Source organism: Pelmatolapia mariae, linkage group LG10_11 (genome assembly GCF_036321145.2).
Source record: "Pelmatolapia mariae isolate MD_Pm_ZW linkage group LG10_11, Pm_UMD_F_2, whole genome shotgun sequence".
In the NCBI taxonomy this organism is placed as follows: domain Eukaryota; kingdom Metazoa; phylum Chordata; class Actinopteri; order Cichliformes; family Cichlidae; genus Pelmatolapia; species Pelmatolapia mariae.
The window spans coordinates 23,443,352-23,461,392 of record NC_086236.1 but is presented as its reverse complement, the minus strand read 5'-3'; the positions used below and the strand labels follow the sequence as shown (position 1 = coordinate 23,461,392).

Genomic DNA, 18,041 nt, shown 5'->3' with positions numbered 1-18,041 from the left:
TCAGTCTGTTGTATACTTGGGAAGTTCTGAGCAAAAACATCAGTGTTTTATTATGATGTCATCCCCGAGCTAGAAAATGATTTCCATGATTATCCTGCCTAATGGTGGCTTGTGCCATTTGTGCCAAAAGCAGAGGCAGGATTAGAAGAGTTCAAACAATAGACAGGAGTAGTTCAGTAATTTCCAGTGAATACATGCGGAGTGCTGTGGTAATTGATGAAAGGGCGTTTTGCTCTGGAGTGTTAATGTGTTGTTTTTGATGATGTAAACACGGTGCTGATTGTTGTTTTTGCCTTGGCAAGAGGGGTAATACGACCATGTTGATGGCGCTCATACTCTGTCGACACATCTTCTAAATGGAACACTTCTGGGATATTTTATGTAGATAATCATCATCTTTCAATTTCATCTCTTTTAATGTTCATAAAAAATAGGGAAGTCTTTATTCCTTGGTAGAAAACCCCATTTAAAAGATTTAATCCTTTCTTCATGCAGTGTGTTGTATGTAATATTGTGTTTGTGTTTGTGTAGTTTTCAGGGAGCCCTACACCGTGCGAGTGGCGGACCAACGCTCAATGCGGGGCAACGTAGCTGTGTTCAAGTGCCTCATCCCCGCTGCTGTGCAGGAGTACGTCAGTGTTGTATCCTGGGAAAGAGACACTGTTTCCATTGTCCCAGGTAGGACATTAAGTGAGTGAATTTGGAGCGAGATGGGGAAGTCACATTGATTGTTGACTGTTGGATCCAGGGTTGTCTTTATCTTTTATGTGTCTCTGTTTGTGTGTGAGAGCGGTTGATGTGCCACTGTGCTCTGTGTTTGACCGAATTCTTAACTCGTGTCTTCTGTCTGTTCACTGTTCTGGATCACTGATCCGGTCCTCCTCCTCCTCCTTCTCCTTCCTTCCTGAACATATCTCCACCCTCACCCTCTTTCGTCTGCCACCTTCTTTCTTTGGACAGTTCCATCTTTCCAACTCTGCTAGCCCTGCTTTCCACATCACATTTAATTATCTCAAGCTAATGTCAACTAGTGCCTTTAATTGTGTTTGACACCAAAGAAAATGAAAGACAGACATCTCTTTCCACGTCACACGACCGTTCCACACTTTCTCCTCATCAGATCTATTTTGGTCCACTCCCTGCTTGTCTTGCCACTATGTCCTTGAAGAACAGGGCCACAATTAGAGATACAGGATGTCAATAGGACTGTGCCCCTGCATTCATCTTCATTAACCTCATTAGTGTATGTGAGCGTGTGTGTGTGTGTGTGTGTGTGTGTGTGTGTGTGTGTGTGTGTGTGTGTGTGTGTGTGTGTGTGTGTGTGAGAAAAGATAAATGTTGAGATCTGTCTTTATGTGTTTTTCCAGCTTTTTTGTAGGTACATTTTTCTCATGATTTTGTTTGAGATGTGGGCTTAATTATTTTCTGCATGTAAAACCCCTTGCAATAACAATAAAGGGCAGAGGGAGGAGAGATGGAAAAGAAGAGCAAACCAAAGGAAGAGTAGCAAGGAGGGTAGTAGGGCAAGAACGGCCTCAGGTCCTGGCAGATGGCGTTTTATATTATATGTATGCAAAGCACACAGACTCTGTGTCACACATGTACATGCACCAAGGTTGCAGTAATTTGTCATTTTCAGACATTTCAGGGTACAGTATTTTTTTTATAATACTGAAGCATTTTTGTGTATTTAGAGTTATTTTTTTTGTCCTCAGTTACCAATGTGACTGCTTTAATGGGCCACATTTTTCAGGGCTGTGACCAAATCAACCACTTTTTGTATTTCTTGCCATACTTTTATTTTGGCATTCACTATTAACACTTACAGTGTGTAGGGAAAAATACTTTACTGCTTTTTACTTAGCTAAATTCATGAAAATTCTCATGAATGCTCATATTATACACACATCAGCCAGCCAGACATAAATGTTCTACTCGCATGCTTTCATATTTGTGCTCAATTTTCCCTTTCCTCAGTTCAGCTCTTAAGATTAAGAGTTGTTGACGTCACGCTTGGTTTACATGTGACTTCTGATGATTCCTGAACATAAATATAGTAGATCTGCTTTGGGTATGCCAGCCCTCTGTGTCTATATTTGTGATTTCTATGTATGGGGTGTTTCTGTACTGTCATGAGGCTCCAGTGTGTAATTAGGGGTATATAGGTCAGTTGATGAGCAGTGAGTGTGAGGATCAGATGCTGAACATGATGAGCTGCTCACTGAACTCAGCATTCGTTTCACTACAATAGCAGCACACACAAACAGGGCAAACACTGGCAGCGTGGTTGCATTCAACCTTGACCCTCCAATCAGCAAAGTGACCTCGTCATCCTCACAGCCAATCAACATAGTCTGCACAACAGCTCATAATCTGAATATTGTTATTGCACTCTCACATGGGTGCACAATATGCAAACATACTCATGGACACATACAGTAAATGTCCACATACAGCTGATACATGTGGTTATATAAACAGTCCAGTGTATTCATACTGATCTCCTACTCCTCACTAGATCATTTCAAACACTAAAGAGTGATGCTTTTTCCCTGCTTGTCCAGCAAAGGACTGTCTGGATAGATATAATGAAGATGTGAAAGTTAAAATAGATTTTATGATAGAAAGCTCCCGATGTGCACGTGAGTAGGTGACTACCTGTCACAGCAGGAGATGATGGTGAAATTTGAGTAAATAAAGCCACTGTGCAAAGACACACATAGTCAGACTCATTCATTGCACCATTTTCCTTTTCTGCTTGTTACAATTTAGGGTAATGAGAAGCAGGGGACAGATAAAAATCCTGTAGGTTTTTCCACTTAGTAACACAATAATACGACTGTCAACAAATAATATTCAAACATCTGATTAGTACTAATCTTTATTCTGATCAGACCCACTTAAATGTATCTCTGAGAGCAAATACTCTGTTATCTGTTACTGATGAGAGAGGGCATTGTCTGATGGAAATGGTCTGCAAGCACCAAGTCAAAGCATTCAATCATTCAGTCCTATGTATTGTCATCTGGTGGGCTTTGGCTAACTGTCACAAAAGAAAAAGAAAAACTGTTGCTTTTTCTCATTTTCAGAAATGCATTTCAGCTCATTGCTCAGTGCTTATTTATGACTTTATCTTTTTTAAATGTAAATTGAGGTATTTTAGGCGTAGTGATTCACTGATGTTCCCCACCTTCAAAGCAACATTTGTGGCACCACCGAACCAACAATGAATCTGATCACAGTTCCTTCCTGTACCTCCTCCTCGTCATTTGTCCCTGTCTCAAAACAAAAGCACAGTACATACAACATGAGTACATACATGAATAGACAGGCCTGTTTTCTTTACATTAGTGGATCAGACAACACAAACTGAACCAAGTCATAGACGAATCTGACTGATAGCATTATTGCTAATATGTTTTTTTTTTATATATATATGGCAACAGTGTTGCTGTGATGTGCAAATCTGATATCATGACAGCCCTACAATGAATTAAAAAAAAGAGTTTAAGTAATTTATCTGCACTTCATATCTGCGCTTTGTACAGAGGCATTGCTATGTGTAGACTCTGATCAGTAGCACAGTCACATATTGGTGTGAAGGTTGAGTTGATGACATAACACAACGCAGCCATGCCCTTTGAACCACAACAGGTTCTATTTTGTCAAACACACGTTTCCCTTCTGGAGCATTTTGTGTGTGTGTGTGTGTGTGTGTGTGTGTGTGTGTGTGTGTGTGTGTGTGTGTGTGTGTGTGTGTGTGTGATTATATGTGTGCATGATTATGTATGTGTGTGTGTGTGTGTGTGTGTGTGTGTGTGTGTGTGTGTGTGTTTGTCCCCTTGCCTGTCCCACTTTCCCATCCAGCCAGGACAGGGGGGGGGGGGGGGGGGGGGGTGGTTAAGAGGGGAGGGGTGCAGGCAGACTGACCTATTTCCCTCTCGCTTCCCTGTCCCATACTATCCTTGTAGTTAAGCTTTGTGTGCGTGCGTGTCTGTGTGTGTGCCCACGCGTGTTTGTGACCCCCATGAGACAATTGAGGTCTGCTAATCTGAGCAGTGATCTGAAGGAGGCGAGCTGGAGCAGAGACAGAGAGATGGAGGGTTTGTGGACGGGAATAAAGACAACAGTGGGACACAGAGAGGGTTCAGCTTGCGGATCGAGGCCGTCGGTCTAATCAGCAGAAAGCTAATGAGTGGGTCCGATGAATAGAGACTGGACCAGCAGATGGCTGTAGCCACATGGTGGTCCACAGAAGATGCCCAACCATGCCCCATCTAATCCACCTGCAACACTGTTTGGTCTTGTTTATGTATTTGCACAGTAATTTGATAAACATTTCCTTAAAACCTCAGGCTGAAAAGCACAAAATAGAATTACAGTGTATATATAAGATTAGAAAACCAGATTAATAAACTCCTGTCCTACACAGAGCAATATTGTCTGCTCTCATTCAGTCACACTCCAAACTCTCATTCTATCTTGTTCTACCCCCTCTCATATTTTAACAAAATAAGTCAGGCACATTTTGTACTGTAACCTGTCATAACCTGCCAGTGTGTGCTCAGTATCAGGCGCTAATGTAAAATTGGATTCTAACAGGAGTCACCAGGTGGCGAGGTCACTTACAGGCTACATTACAAATCAATCCTCGGCCCCCTCGGGTGCCTGCTGGACACCAGGAGGTTACATAGACTCAATAGTACACAGCTACACATACACATACATCTACGCAAACAGCTAAAACATTGCAGCTGAATTAACTGGTTTGTAGGATAAGGTGATTCAAATACACATGGGAGTCTAATGATGCTGAGAAGCACACTCCAGTCCACTTTGTCAATTAATATGCAGATTATTTATAAAACAGATCAATTAATTTTATTTTTTCTCTGAAATATGCTTGTTATCATTTCTGTAGGACAAAAATAAAAATAAAAAACTAAGTATACAAAACGGTGAAAAAAAATAAAAATAAACACACACATAGGGAATACCATTATATAACAATACTGTTATATGTATATAGATGGTTATACAGTTTTCCCTCTGTGTAATTAGAAAGTTAGTGTCATAAGGCTTCACACAGGTGCAGGAGAGAGGTGACAAAGGCAGAGGGACGTCATGGAGAGCAGCAGTGTGTTAGGACACCATGTCTGTAAATCTGTGCTTGTGTACTCAGAGCAGGAATACATTAATGGATACACTTGTCTGGGACACGGCAGACGCTTGTAAACACACTTTGACACACACACTTGCTTCTAGTAAGTACAACTGAACAAGCCTCTCTGCACACACAGACACACGTGCCCTTCAAAAGTAACACAATAAAGCCATTTTCAGATTTTGCATGTACCAGCCTGAATATGGCGTACTCATTAAACATTAACTTGGGATACATTAAGGCTGTGGTTTGCTCTGCTTTGTGACGCCTCGCCTGTTGTTGTGCTCGGGCCGTCTGAGTACATCAGATCGTTGTGTGATAGAGGAGGATGGGGAATACGTGGCATCCCCAGGGCTCTTGGAACATAACCCCCCCAACCCTTGGGTCTCACATCATCCCTCTCTCACCTCTCCCTCATCTACCCCTGCCTCTGTCCCATGTGGTACACAGCAGGCAATAGGGAAGGGGTTAATGGGGGACTAAATCATGCAGATGAAGCCTCCACCATGAGCATACACCTGCAAACGTATGGCAGTATGACCAAAACTCAGCAATGAGGTGCTGGAAAAACTGTTTTCCCGAGACATAACAATCAACATGACAGGGTGGAAATGTATGTATTTTCACTTGCTTGTGGTTTGTTCACCTCTGTCAGTTGGTCTTTCACTTTCTGTAGATATTTTTGCCCCTCTTGTATTTGCCCCAGTGAGAGCGACTGAGAGCCGGACAGGAACAGATGGGGTGCTGGCAGCCATCTTTTACTCAGTTAGGTTGAGCAGGCACGTGGGTGGGTGTGTTAATTAGCACAAACCAGTGAATGTGTATGTGTGTGTGTGCGTGAGTGTGAGCGCGTGCTGCAAGGGGCACAATAGACATAATTATCTCTGCTTGAGAAACCCATTTGGGAGGGGATGGGGGGGTTGGAGGGATGGCATGGAGAGGCGGAGTTCAACAATGGCCCAACCACAGGCTTTGTGTGTACAGAGCAGAGGGCTGACAAGTGTCGGCTGTTATTGAGTATTTACACACTATTACACTCGCCTGCTCACGTGCACTTAACGCAGAAATGCACACACTCTGACGCTTCGGCCGTCGCTCTCGTTTGCTTTTTCGCCTCCTTGTCTCCATCAAAAACACACAGGCTCACACACAGCTATAGACACACACATGCAGCATGTGTATGTTTACAGTGCATCAGTGTATCAGTGTCACTCAGAGTAAGAGGGAATGATAGGAAAGCCCCTGCGAGCACATCAGTCTGACAGAAACCTGGCCACTATGTAACCCTTCAAGCCAGGCTGTGAGAGTACAGAAACTGAGGGAGAGAGTAAGCGAGAGTTTAGGAAGTTTCTTCTTCATTGACAAATTACCAAGATTATTTTGCTCCTTTGGCTTTCTTTTTTTTTGTGATGATAATAAAATTTTAGTGAAAAGTCACATAAAGCAAACCAATAAAATGAAACAAAGCCAACCAGGCCAAATCTTACTGTTTTGAACTTTTCCAACAAGTGTGACTTCTCTTAAAATGCAGAAATCAGCTTTTAACTTATATTGTAATTGAATTATGGAGACATATCGGTCAAATGTAGTTGATATAGTGGGAGAATCAAAGTACCAAAATTGTAAACTTTTAATTTTCAGTAAATATCAATGGATACGCAGTAGCAAATAATGGCATCTAAACAGAATCTTAGTAGCTTAGTTACTAAAGTTGTCGCATTATAATTGAAGACAAAAAGCTAATATGAGAAGGAAAGCAGATCAATAAAAGTAGTTTATCTTCATTGATTTCAGGTCATATCCACAATCCTGAGCAATCATTCCAATCAGTCAGTATTATTATCGTTGCCATTATTATTGACACTTTTTGTGATATCAAGGCAAAGAAAGGGTCCCCAGTGGCGTTGTAAGAGATAGCTGTTAATCTGCATTTCCATCCACATCCACAGTCATTAAGGAAAGTGAAAGCAGGAAGGCTTGTGTCAAGGCTTAGAGTAAAAGAGTTTCAGGGTTTATGTGGCGTGGATTGGGTTAAGAAATAGGATTGGAAGCAAAGAGGTTTTACCCCTTTTTTCCTACTTCCTTCCACGCTTTTGTTTAGGCAGGCGAAAGCAGGATTAGAGCGAGGAGATTACAGCAGGATCTACTAAGAAATTGTATTTAAGGAAATGCTTATTTTCACAACCACTCACAGCAGAGACTAGAAGTTTGGTTTCCCTTTCTTTCTTCATTTCTGTGTTGCTTTCATTATTAAAGGCAGTGATTTGTTCTCTAATCCTGGCTTTCTACAACGCAAAAACTTATAGCTTTACAGTGTTGCCCCACTGTTTTATCCTGAAATTTTATCATATTTGATGTGTGGGATTGTAGTAAAAATATATGTTTACATACACTCAAAATTCTGGTATCAATTTTCTACTTTTGTGAGTCTCTCTGTGTGAGTGAGAGGTTCTTTTCCTCATGTTTCTGTGAATGTGGTTTATCGTTCACAGTCACATGAGGAGGCATGATGAGGGACTGAATGGGATCCCCGGTGGTCATCAAAGTGCCATGTTCCTACATGACCTCTCAATCAGACCTATTGATCCGCTTCACTATTAGCTATCCAAACACGCACAAAGGCCAGATCAACATCACAGACCCCGACTGATTGTAGCGTGGGTCATAGTGAAACGCTCCTCTGAGGTTTTAATGTGACAGAAACGCCTCTCTGAGGAAGAGGTGTTGTTGTTCCTCAGGTATTGCTTATAGATTAGTATGCACACAGGAAATGTTCAATAATTCATTATTTTTGCAGTAGGTGAGTGGTTTGATCACTATGAAGTGAAACTCTGTTAAGACATCAGTCAATAACTGAGCATATACATACTACAGGGAAGAAACAAATAGCAGCCCCCATTTTCCAGAGTCAGCCTGACATCACAATGAATTTTCAGCATTGTGCAGGTAAATGGGTTGGTATCCTGCAAAAAGTGACAATGAGATGCAATGTTTTATGCTGCAGGGGAAATTCATACATTGAATATATAGATAGATAGATAGATAGATAGATAGATAGATAGATAGATAGATAGATAGATAGATAGATAGATAGATAGATAGATAGATAGATAGATAGACAGATAGATAGATAGATAGATAGATAGATAGATAGATAGATAGATAGATAGATAGATAGAGTACAGTATGCACTTATGAATTTATCCATAATCAGGTTTATCAGTCCAAGTAGGTGATTTAGTGCCTGTGTCTGCATCTGGATCCAGGAATTTTTTATAATATTCCTTATTATTTCTATATATAGCATCACAGCGTAGTCCAGATCTGTATATCTTTCTGGACGCAGGGACTAATCCATGCACGGTGTGGGGGGAGAAATTTCATATCTTCACACCTTGGCAGATATATGCAGTCACAGGCTGTTCTAGCTATTTTGAGCTAATTTGAAATGCTACCTATGAAGACAGACACCAGAAGAGTGAGTGTACTTCTATTGTGTACACATTTGTCTTGTGTAGCGTTACTGTGAAGCTGGACTCTGTCATAGGGTTACAAGACTGACAGCCTTTGGACTCTTGAGCATTGGATGCAGACTCAAGGAGAAAGTGCATCATATAATTCACATTCAGCATTTGTACGTGCTGTAATGTAACTGTAGCTATACTGTACGCTAGACATTTTCTTTTCGGTTCAGTTTCACCTACAGATAATTTTTACATATTACAGTCACAAAGAAGGTCACAAAGAAGGTTGCTTACACTGTTTCAGCACTAAACTTTAAAAACTGAATCTTTTATGCTGACAGAATAACCAAGTTAGTGGTGCTTTAAATCTGTGACTTCCGCCTCTCAGATGGTGATCTCCATTCTTTAAATGCAGTAACGATGATGAAACTCAGGATATTTGATACTTTGGTTATATCAGTCATGCCCCCACCCCCCCCCCCACCCCACCTCCTTTCTCTCTCTCTCCCTCTCTCTCCCTCATACTGGGCAGTGACACTCCTCTGCCACCAGCACTCTAATAGGGAGGGACCAGGCAGCTCACTCAGTGCTGCTAATGCAGCTCACTGCCCCAGGCCATGGGGCTAAGCTGGAGTACACTACATCTCATCTCATCTCTCTCTCTGTCTCACACACACACACACACACACACACACACACACACACACACACACACACACACACACACACACACACACGCACACACACACACACACACACTTATGATGGCAGACACACACCATAAATCCAACACCATCTCTTATCTGCAACTAAATCAAAACAAGGTGGAGGAGTGGAATGCTTTTCATTGCCGGATGTTTACTTTTATACTGAGGTGCATTTTTTTGAAGACCAAAGTTACTTCCGTGTTTAAGCTTTAGTGCACAGAAAATTAGCTGTTCAATAGGAATTAATGGGACATCCAGTAAAGAGAAGGTGTTTGGACAATAGTGGCACGTGTCTCTACGATGCCATGCATTGGGATACGTGTGTGTGTGTGTGTGTGTGTGTGTGTGTGTGTGTGTGTGTGTGTGTGTGTGTGTGTGTGTGTGTGTGTGGTTTCTGTCTCCTGGGACTCTCATTATCACTGCTGTCCCAGATGTCACCAAGCACATGAAACACACGTCATGAATAATGGAGTCCTATTTCTACATCTCTCCCCATTTCTCTCCTATCCGCCCACTCTCTTTCCCCTGCATCCCTCGTTTCCTCTGATGCTTCCACTGATGCTTAATTTTCTCTATCTGAGATGGTCCATTTAGTTTTACGCTGCATTGTCGCCCTGTCTGGTTAGGGACGGCTTTATGGGGGGTAACATGGCACCTCTGCAGCGTTCTGTTGACGTATATCTATGCAAACAATGTCTTTTGCATACAATTGGTTTCATGTCTGTCCCCGACGGTCCATTCAGTCTCTCGATACCCCCCCACAAACCCACACACACACACACTTCATCCCCTCCCCCAGTGTTTACTGTTTAAAGTCACACAGGGCAAATTGGGACAGAGCAGTCAGTGGAGCAGAAGAGACGTGGTCCCATCATGGTGGAAAACTGGACTCTGCTTTCTTTTCTACCTCATCCCTCTGTTTCCCTGCCTCTTCTTAGCCTCCATGTTTGCCTCTTCCTCACTTCTGTCCCCCCAACTTTATGTCATTCGTTACCCTCACGGTGAGTTGGTGTACAACATCACGCAGCGGCAAGGGGCAGGGCAGGGAAAACATGATTGAAAGATGAGGTAAGCAGTCACAATTGGTTAGGAAAGAGGAGAGCAGTTAGGATTAGACAGTGAAGCGTGGCTTTTTAATGAAAACATGACAGAACCGCGGCTCCCTCAATGCCCTGCAATCTCGACCCCTTTCCAGAAAATGAACGAGTGACAAAGAAGTGAGTGAGAGAGAAAGAGAGAATCGAACGCTGACACACAGATATTGTTCATGTGGCTTTAGTCCTATCTCGCACATTGACTCATGCTCTGTCTGTTGTTAACAAAGTCTCTCGTATTAAGGAGATGCAGTGGCTCCTATTGCACAATTCGTTTTTACACCTCAGTTGTGCCAATAAAACCTGCTTTGAATATGAATTAAAAGGAGTTAAGAGGGTGCCATTCATAGATGTTAAGTAAGTGTGCAGCAGAATAAAAGCCAGGACAGTGTATATATTTAAATGGTTGACACCTGCTTCTACTTGGGCTTTTAATGTACACAGCATAGAAAAGGGAGAGAACAGAGGGAGGGTTGAGAGGGCTCCCGCTTTGAATACAGATGTAACACCCCCTTTTTTGCATAAAGGAGTGGAGAATACAGACGTGGGCTGTTATCTCCTTCTTACTTTACCCAGCATCATGCCCTTTACTTCTACCCCTTTTCTTATCCTCTCTTTCTCGTTATCAAAATCAAGTCAATGACTCATCGATGGCCCTCTTCCACTTTAAAGCATTCCTCTAGTGCAAAACTGGTCTACTGCCATTCACAGGATCCACTGTGCTAATTTTAACACGTAGTTTATTATTTTTTGTGCCAGCAGGGTAATAGTTTTTGTCCTATTTTAAGCCCGGTAGGTGTTTCTTTGTGTGTGCACGTGCCTGTGTGTGTGTGTGTTTGCACACACACACAAATCCAGGCCTCGTGTGCCTGGATTTGTGAGCACCAAGCATATTCCAGCACTGCAGAGAATATCTCCGGAATATGTTGCGCTTTTTTTTCTTTTGTCTTCTTTCTGTGACAGTCACAAGTCTTTGATCTGCTCCTCCTCCCCTCCTCTGTCTTCTCACCTTCTTTCAAAATCTTCTCTGCAACTTGCCGTTAAGAGCACAGGTATAATGCAGAAATACAGAATGCAGTTTTTCTAAAGTGAGACTCAGAATGCTGTTTTTTTAGCAGCTCAAAATCATTTTGGTGTTTAACCTCCTAAAACCCGAACTCTTCCATGGCATGCATTTTTAACTTCTCTTTGATATTTGGGCATATTAGAACCTGATGAATGTAAAAACAAGGAATCACCAGATTTTTCTTTTCTTTTTTTTTTTACCTGATTTTTGTTTCTAAGAAAAATGAGAGCCACATATGAGGATATTCGTTTTAAATTTCGATAAAACAGAGGCAATACAATGCCCTTATAAGTGGATATCAGGCCCTAGTAGAGCAAAATTTAGTATTTTGGTCTAGACAACCCAAAATGTGATGTCCACATATGTGGGCGCCAGGTCCTAGGAGGTTAAAGGATATAAAATCAATTTCAATTAGAAAAGACTAATAAAGCTTTGACACTCAGGTGCAGATGCATTTTTGTGGGTCTGGAGCTCAAACCCTTCTGTTACCATCTCCAATCAAAATATTATCAAGGTTAATTTCTTTCCACTGTAATTAAATACTTTGAAAAACCTGGATTTTAGTGTCATAACTTAAAACCTCCAAGCTATTGTGAAGAATTATGTTTTAACTGTAAAAGATACTGCAAAATGTGGCATACTGTACTATACATATACTTAATAGATACTGACAGGAATATTAACTAGCAGTAAACTGTTATTTTACAATGTCCCTACTGTATTCTACACTAACAGTTTCTTACATTGACATATAACTGCATGTCCTCACCCCTGTGCCTCCTGAGACCCCACGTTTTCATATGAGGAAATTTTACATTCTGGGTTTTCTGTACTTTACACTTTATTCTGCTCAATAGTGCAGATGCCATTTTTAACAAAGTGTTAAAAATGGCATCTGCATTTTTAACAAAGTGTTAAAAATGGCATCTGTATCGTTTATGCTACAAAATAAACCCACTGTCAGGTTTATTATTTATAGTTTTATATATTCTAATTATTTTTAAAGTCAGATTAGTTTCAGGTAGCATCCAGAGTGGATTTACTAGGTTTTTTCAGTTCAGCTTTAATTCACTATTCAAAAAATAACTTTGATTTTTTTTTTAAATGTATTTTTACATCTTAGGTTTACTCACTTTTTTGAGATGTAAAAGTACCAGAGCTCAAGTCTCAGGTGTAGTTTTTGTCCTTATTTATTTATTCAATCAATCCCCTGACTTCCTGATATTCTTTCGGAATAACAAACTGTCAACACTTTGTGGTCAATTATTAAATTATTAAAATGTTTAATAGTTTAATGCTTCTGATTTTAAAAAGTATTGTACAGTATTTTAAAAAAATATATAAATTTTCCTGCATTTTTACAACAGTTTGTTACAATGAATCAATTTACATTAAAAGCCTCGGGTAGATATTAAATATCAGTGTTGTGACACGTGAAATGTGCAGAGAAACAGCAGTCCCAATTTAGTTTGAAAGCCTCTGTGTAGAGAGAGGCACTGTAATGTTGTGATTGTTTGAAGGAATCTAAAACCTTTGACCTTCTCCGTGTGCTACCTTACACTCGTCATAATGCGCAGTAACCTTCATTTAACTGGGAAAGCCCTTAGAAACAAGCATCTACTGCCTTTGACCATCAGCAGGGTTGAGTAAGATGAAGAATCCAGGGATCAGATTGTAGTGATCCACCAGGAGGAAAACAGGAATCAGAGTTCGATAGCTCATTAGCCTTTTCCAAACTCATTAGATATGGGGTCCATATTGGAAGTCCCATGGGAGCAAAGGTGTTTTACTCAGACCTGTCAGTGTTTTGTTTTGTTTTTTTGTCTCTTGTCATGTACACTGGAAAATCTGAGCAGGTTAGTATCATAAGAAAATTCTTGCTTAGGTGCCTTTAAGTAGACTGACTGGTCTAATATAGGATATTGTGGAAATTTGCACCTCTAAACATGTAGGTCGGATTCACTGTTGGGAATAGTGCTGAATAAACTGTTCATGAATGAAGTTCCAAATATTTTATTAGTTAGTCAAAGGAGGTGACAAATTGTTAGTTATTTTCATGATTTTGAGGTGCAGAACTGGATTAAATGATCTCTGAAACCAGCAAACCTCCAACTGAGGCTTAGGAAATCGGGAAGCTATAACACAGTGCATTGTGTTGTATGTTTTTGTAAAGTATTTGTGATTGGATACAAAGCTACTTGCATGTGAAAAGCTATATTTAGCCACTTCAAACTGATCCTACTTTTCTTTATTGATTTAAGCGACTTCAAAAGCCAGTTTGCCGTTACGATTTTTGCATTCACACAACACCTAGGGTATCAACATTTGGTCCTTGATGATTGTAAACACGCTGTGCTTTAATAATTGCTGAAAGTACACCAAAATCGTAACAGGATGCCAGTGAGAAGACCCTAGCAACAGGGAGAGGATGAAGAAAGCGTGAGAGTGGGAGGGAGGGGGAAAGATGCAGAACATCAATAAATAATGGCCCCACTGAGGAGGTGGAAATATGGGCCTCGTTATCTTTGCGCCGACGCCTTCATTTGCATGTGAGAAAATGAGGCTGCTACTAACTCGCACACATGGTGCGCACATATACACACTGCTGGACTCGCATGAGCTACAGTATACATCCTATTTATAGACTATTTCTTGCTTTTATTTTTTCCTATTCTCTCACACATTTACACTTCTATTAATTCCCCTTTCCTTCCTTCTCTTTGGAATTTGTCAGAGCAGCAGCTCTGGTCTGTGTGACTGTGAGGCTGCCGGCATTTTGTTGGTTTAAAAAATTAAGTGAAAGCACACCTTTATCACAGGCTTGGTAGGAACTTTAACTTTACTAATGCCCCGTTTAACATTGCAGAGCATACAGCTGGAGTATACACCGCTACAGAGTAGTTGCCTGGTGAAACACCATTAAGTGATTGGGTAAAGCAGGTGGCTTTTGCAGTGCCTTGCTCATGAGTAACTGGGCTCTCTTATAGACTTAGAATAGCAGACTTAACCTTAGTTTATCTCTATGTGCCAACATTTACATAAAAAAAGGGGAAAAAGAGCAAATCCAATTTAGTTATTTTAAAAATTTCATCAAAACTAAAAAATGTACACTCCTGATTAAACCGTTAAATTATCCACACTATATACAGTTTTTTTCTGTCAGAAATAAAAATCCCTTTCCCGTACTTGTAGCTGCAGATAGATATAAAAATAGTTCCCCTCTGGACCTCATCTGCATCTGGGCATCACCCTGTTTTTGCCTGTGAATGCATCTCATTGAGAGTGACCAAACTCATACAGGATCTAACAATGTCACAATCCTCTAGGCCATGCAGCTTCTTTCAAAGCGCTTCTTCTCGGGTGAAAGGACTCTTTAAAGAATCATTTATACATGATACAAAATTCTTTAACCTTTTAAATGGTTCTTTCAGAGCATTTCTGAGGATCTTAAAGTGCCTCACTCTGTTTCTTTTTTTTAATTTTACAGCCATTTTGGTTAGATGTTAAACAGGTTGGTATTTATATATTGCTTTGTAGTCTTACTAACCAGTCACATTGCCTTTTTTGTTGATCAGTGTTTTAAAATCTAATGCTAAGGTAATAAAACATTTCAAAATGCAAATCTTGAGCTATGTAAGTGCTGGGTTATCCCTGAATTATGCTTCAGCAGGAAATCTACACAGTAACTTGCAACAAAACCAGAAGCTCCTACAAAACGCTATGCTGTAAGCTTTCACATAACCTGAGATGCACTTCCAGAGAAATGTAAATACACGTTGTTTCGACGCAGCCCGAAAAGGCTTGAATGGCGTGCAAGGGTTAGAAAGGGGTTTGTGGTGATGTCGGAGGTTAGGACGTAGATTTCCCAGAGAAGTCTAAATCCGACTTTAGAATCTTTATTTTGCAGTTTATCTCAAGAATTAACAGTTTTCCAACTTAAGTTTTATCTGCTGCACTTGTGTTTTTGCATCTTTCTTCCAGATTAAGTACATACATACATGTGCATGGCTCTGACTTCCGTTATGCTTAGTATACATGGATGAGTTGACACTAAAGACAAAATATAGCTTCGAGTCTGACAAATCCAATCCAATCCATCATCTTCAAGCTCTGTAAGGGTCTGTGTAACATGAAGGAGGCACAACGAAAAAGAAATCTGCAACAGAAACTACTGTACTGTTTTTATATTCAGAATGCCTGTACAGTATGCATGCATTTCTGCGTGTTCTCCTGAAGCAGTGTGTGTGTGTGTGTGTGTGTGTGTGTGTGTGTGTGTGTGTGTGTGTGTGTGTGTGTGTGTGTGTGTGTGTGTGTGTGAGAGAGAGAGAGAGAGAAAGATGTACAGTTCTGTTTCTCATTGTCTAGTCAAGTCAGCATGAATAAAAGCTGAGGGAGCACAGTGATTTTGGATTTAGTAATTAATATTTTACTCTGTCTGCCACTCTGCTTCGAAACTCAGAGCAACAAAAAAAAACAGCGAGAAAGCGAGCGAGCAAGAGGAAAAGGGTGAGACTGATGACTGATGAGGGTTCACACAAAGACATGAAGTGAGTCAACCAACGATAGACTGATTCTATGAACAAACCACTCAGTTGTGATGGCTGGATAGTGAGAGGACTAATGTGATGTGTATTGTGTAATAAGTGTTGTTTAAGAGGCTGCAGATGGGATGAATTCAGTTCACTGCTGCAGACAGGGACAGAAAGAATGGCTTTGACAGATCCTGCTGACTCTCTCTCTCTCTGTTTCTCTCTCCCTGCCTATGTCAAAGTGTTGTGACAGGCTAGTCGTCGGTGTTGTGGGAGTAGCAGTCTTAAAGTGCTCATTATCCTGTAAGGCTTCATTCTAAGGGGGCAAACAAAGGCTGCTGTGAAATTGCAGCCTGTGCCTCCTCCCGGGTCATACAGTATATTCGATGCAAACACATTCACAGTGCATAACTGCTACCTTCCGTATACCTGCTCAACCCTCTGAAAGACCCTGATAAACACAGACTCTGTAGTTTAAATATTGATGCTGGTGAATGTGAAAGCAGCCAATCCAGTTGTTGCCCTGTGGTTGGATGCTAAAAGGCGCAATTGATAATTAATGCTTACAAACCTAAAGAAATCTTATTGTAATGACTGTCACACTTAAGGTAAGCTATGAGATTATTTGTGCTGTGAGGACATAGTACAGCTTCGTCAATGTGAGGTTTGTAGACTTTATCAGGAAATGTAAGATAGCTTACCTTTATGCAAAGAAACAATGTGCTGTATAAATTACACAAGAATATCTTGGTAAAGGGAGTCATTGCAAACTGATGTCTGCCTTCACTATACACAGCTTGAAGACTTTGTAATGCTGACATAACTGTTCTTTGAGTAGCATAAAACAAATGCTATGAAAGAGAAGACACAGAGGCACACTTGATCTTTGGCCTTCCTGTTTTCTTATCATGCATAAAAGGAAGAACATTTAAAGAGTTTTGTGATGGTAGTTAGTGTGATGTGCAAGAGTTATAGGCTGTGTGTGGAGGGAGACAGTAAATCTGTCTCTCCTCTGTCTGTGGGTGGTGTAAGTGACCGCTGGGTGTCCTCCAGGTCTTGAAAGAGTGCCAGGCTTTGGGAAGCAGCATTATTAGGCAGGTAGTGCCAACTGTTCAGGCAGCTGTTTGTTCTAAGAACAATATGGTTTTGCAGTATCCACTATGTATTTGAACGAGAGTGATCATCACAAAAGTGTGGGAACAGGAGGGAGTGAAAAGTTTTTTACACACAAGGTCTTCAGAGTGATGTTTTGCCTGTTGTCACTTCTCCTTTGAGAAGATTAATGTTGATCTTTTCTTAATGTGTCTTCCTTAGGTAACAGGTTCTCACTGACCTCCTTTGGGGCTCTTTACATCTCCGATGTTCAAAAAGAGGATGCCCTCTCTACATACCGGTGCATCACCAAGCATAAATACAGTGGCGAGACACGGCAAAGCAATGGAGCCAGGCTCTCTGTAATGGGTGAGTAACTGGTGTGTGAACTTACCTTTTTCTCTTTGTCTTGACAAAAATGTAACACCATGTCTGCATTCCAGACCCCAATGAGTCTGCACCCACCATCCTGGACAGTTTCCAAGCAGGGGAGGTCTACGCAGGCCATAGCATTGAGCTCCCCTGCATAGCGGGAGGATACCCAAGCCCTACTGTGCGCTGGCTGAAAGATGGTCGCCCACTACCCTCAGATGCCCGCTGGACGCGGCGATTGACAGGGCTGACCATCAGTGACCTGAGGCAAGAAGACAGCGGCAGCTATGCATGCGAGGTCACCAACAGTTTTGGCTCAAAGGAGGTGTCTGGACAGCTTCATGTGATAGGTGTGTGAGGCTCATTACACACAGATACGCACACACGCTCACACACATTTGCAAAATATCTGGCAGACTGGCTCGTTGTCTTGTCAGTGAATCAGCCTTGCAGACAGACACAGTTGTAAGCACCTTTAAGTGTTTGGTTTGGGGCGCACATGTAAGTCCAAGCTAAAGTGTGTCTGTTACAAACATATGTGTGAGCTGTAGGA

At 41.1% G+C, this 18,041-nt stretch overlaps 1 protein-coding gene across 3 annotated transcripts in view; it reads left to right on the top strand.

The window, feature by feature from the left end:
* LOC134635779 (cell adhesion molecule DSCAML1-like) overlaps positions 1-18,041 on the top strand; it is a 52,035-nt gene that overhangs the window by 13,163 nt on the left and 20,831 nt on the right. For 2 of the 3 annotated variants that reach the window (XM_063485324.1, XM_063485322.1), the window contains exons 3-5: positions 532-678; positions 17,339-17,485; positions 17,560-17,838. In XM_063485324.1, the coding sequence (XP_063341394.1) occupies positions 532-678; positions 17,339-17,485; positions 17,560-17,838 (573 nt within the window). Of the gene's footprint in view, positions 1-531; positions 691-17,338; positions 17,486-17,559; positions 17,839-18,041 lie in introns of all 3 variants that reach the window. The other variant, XM_063485323.1, reaches the window with a different exon arrangement.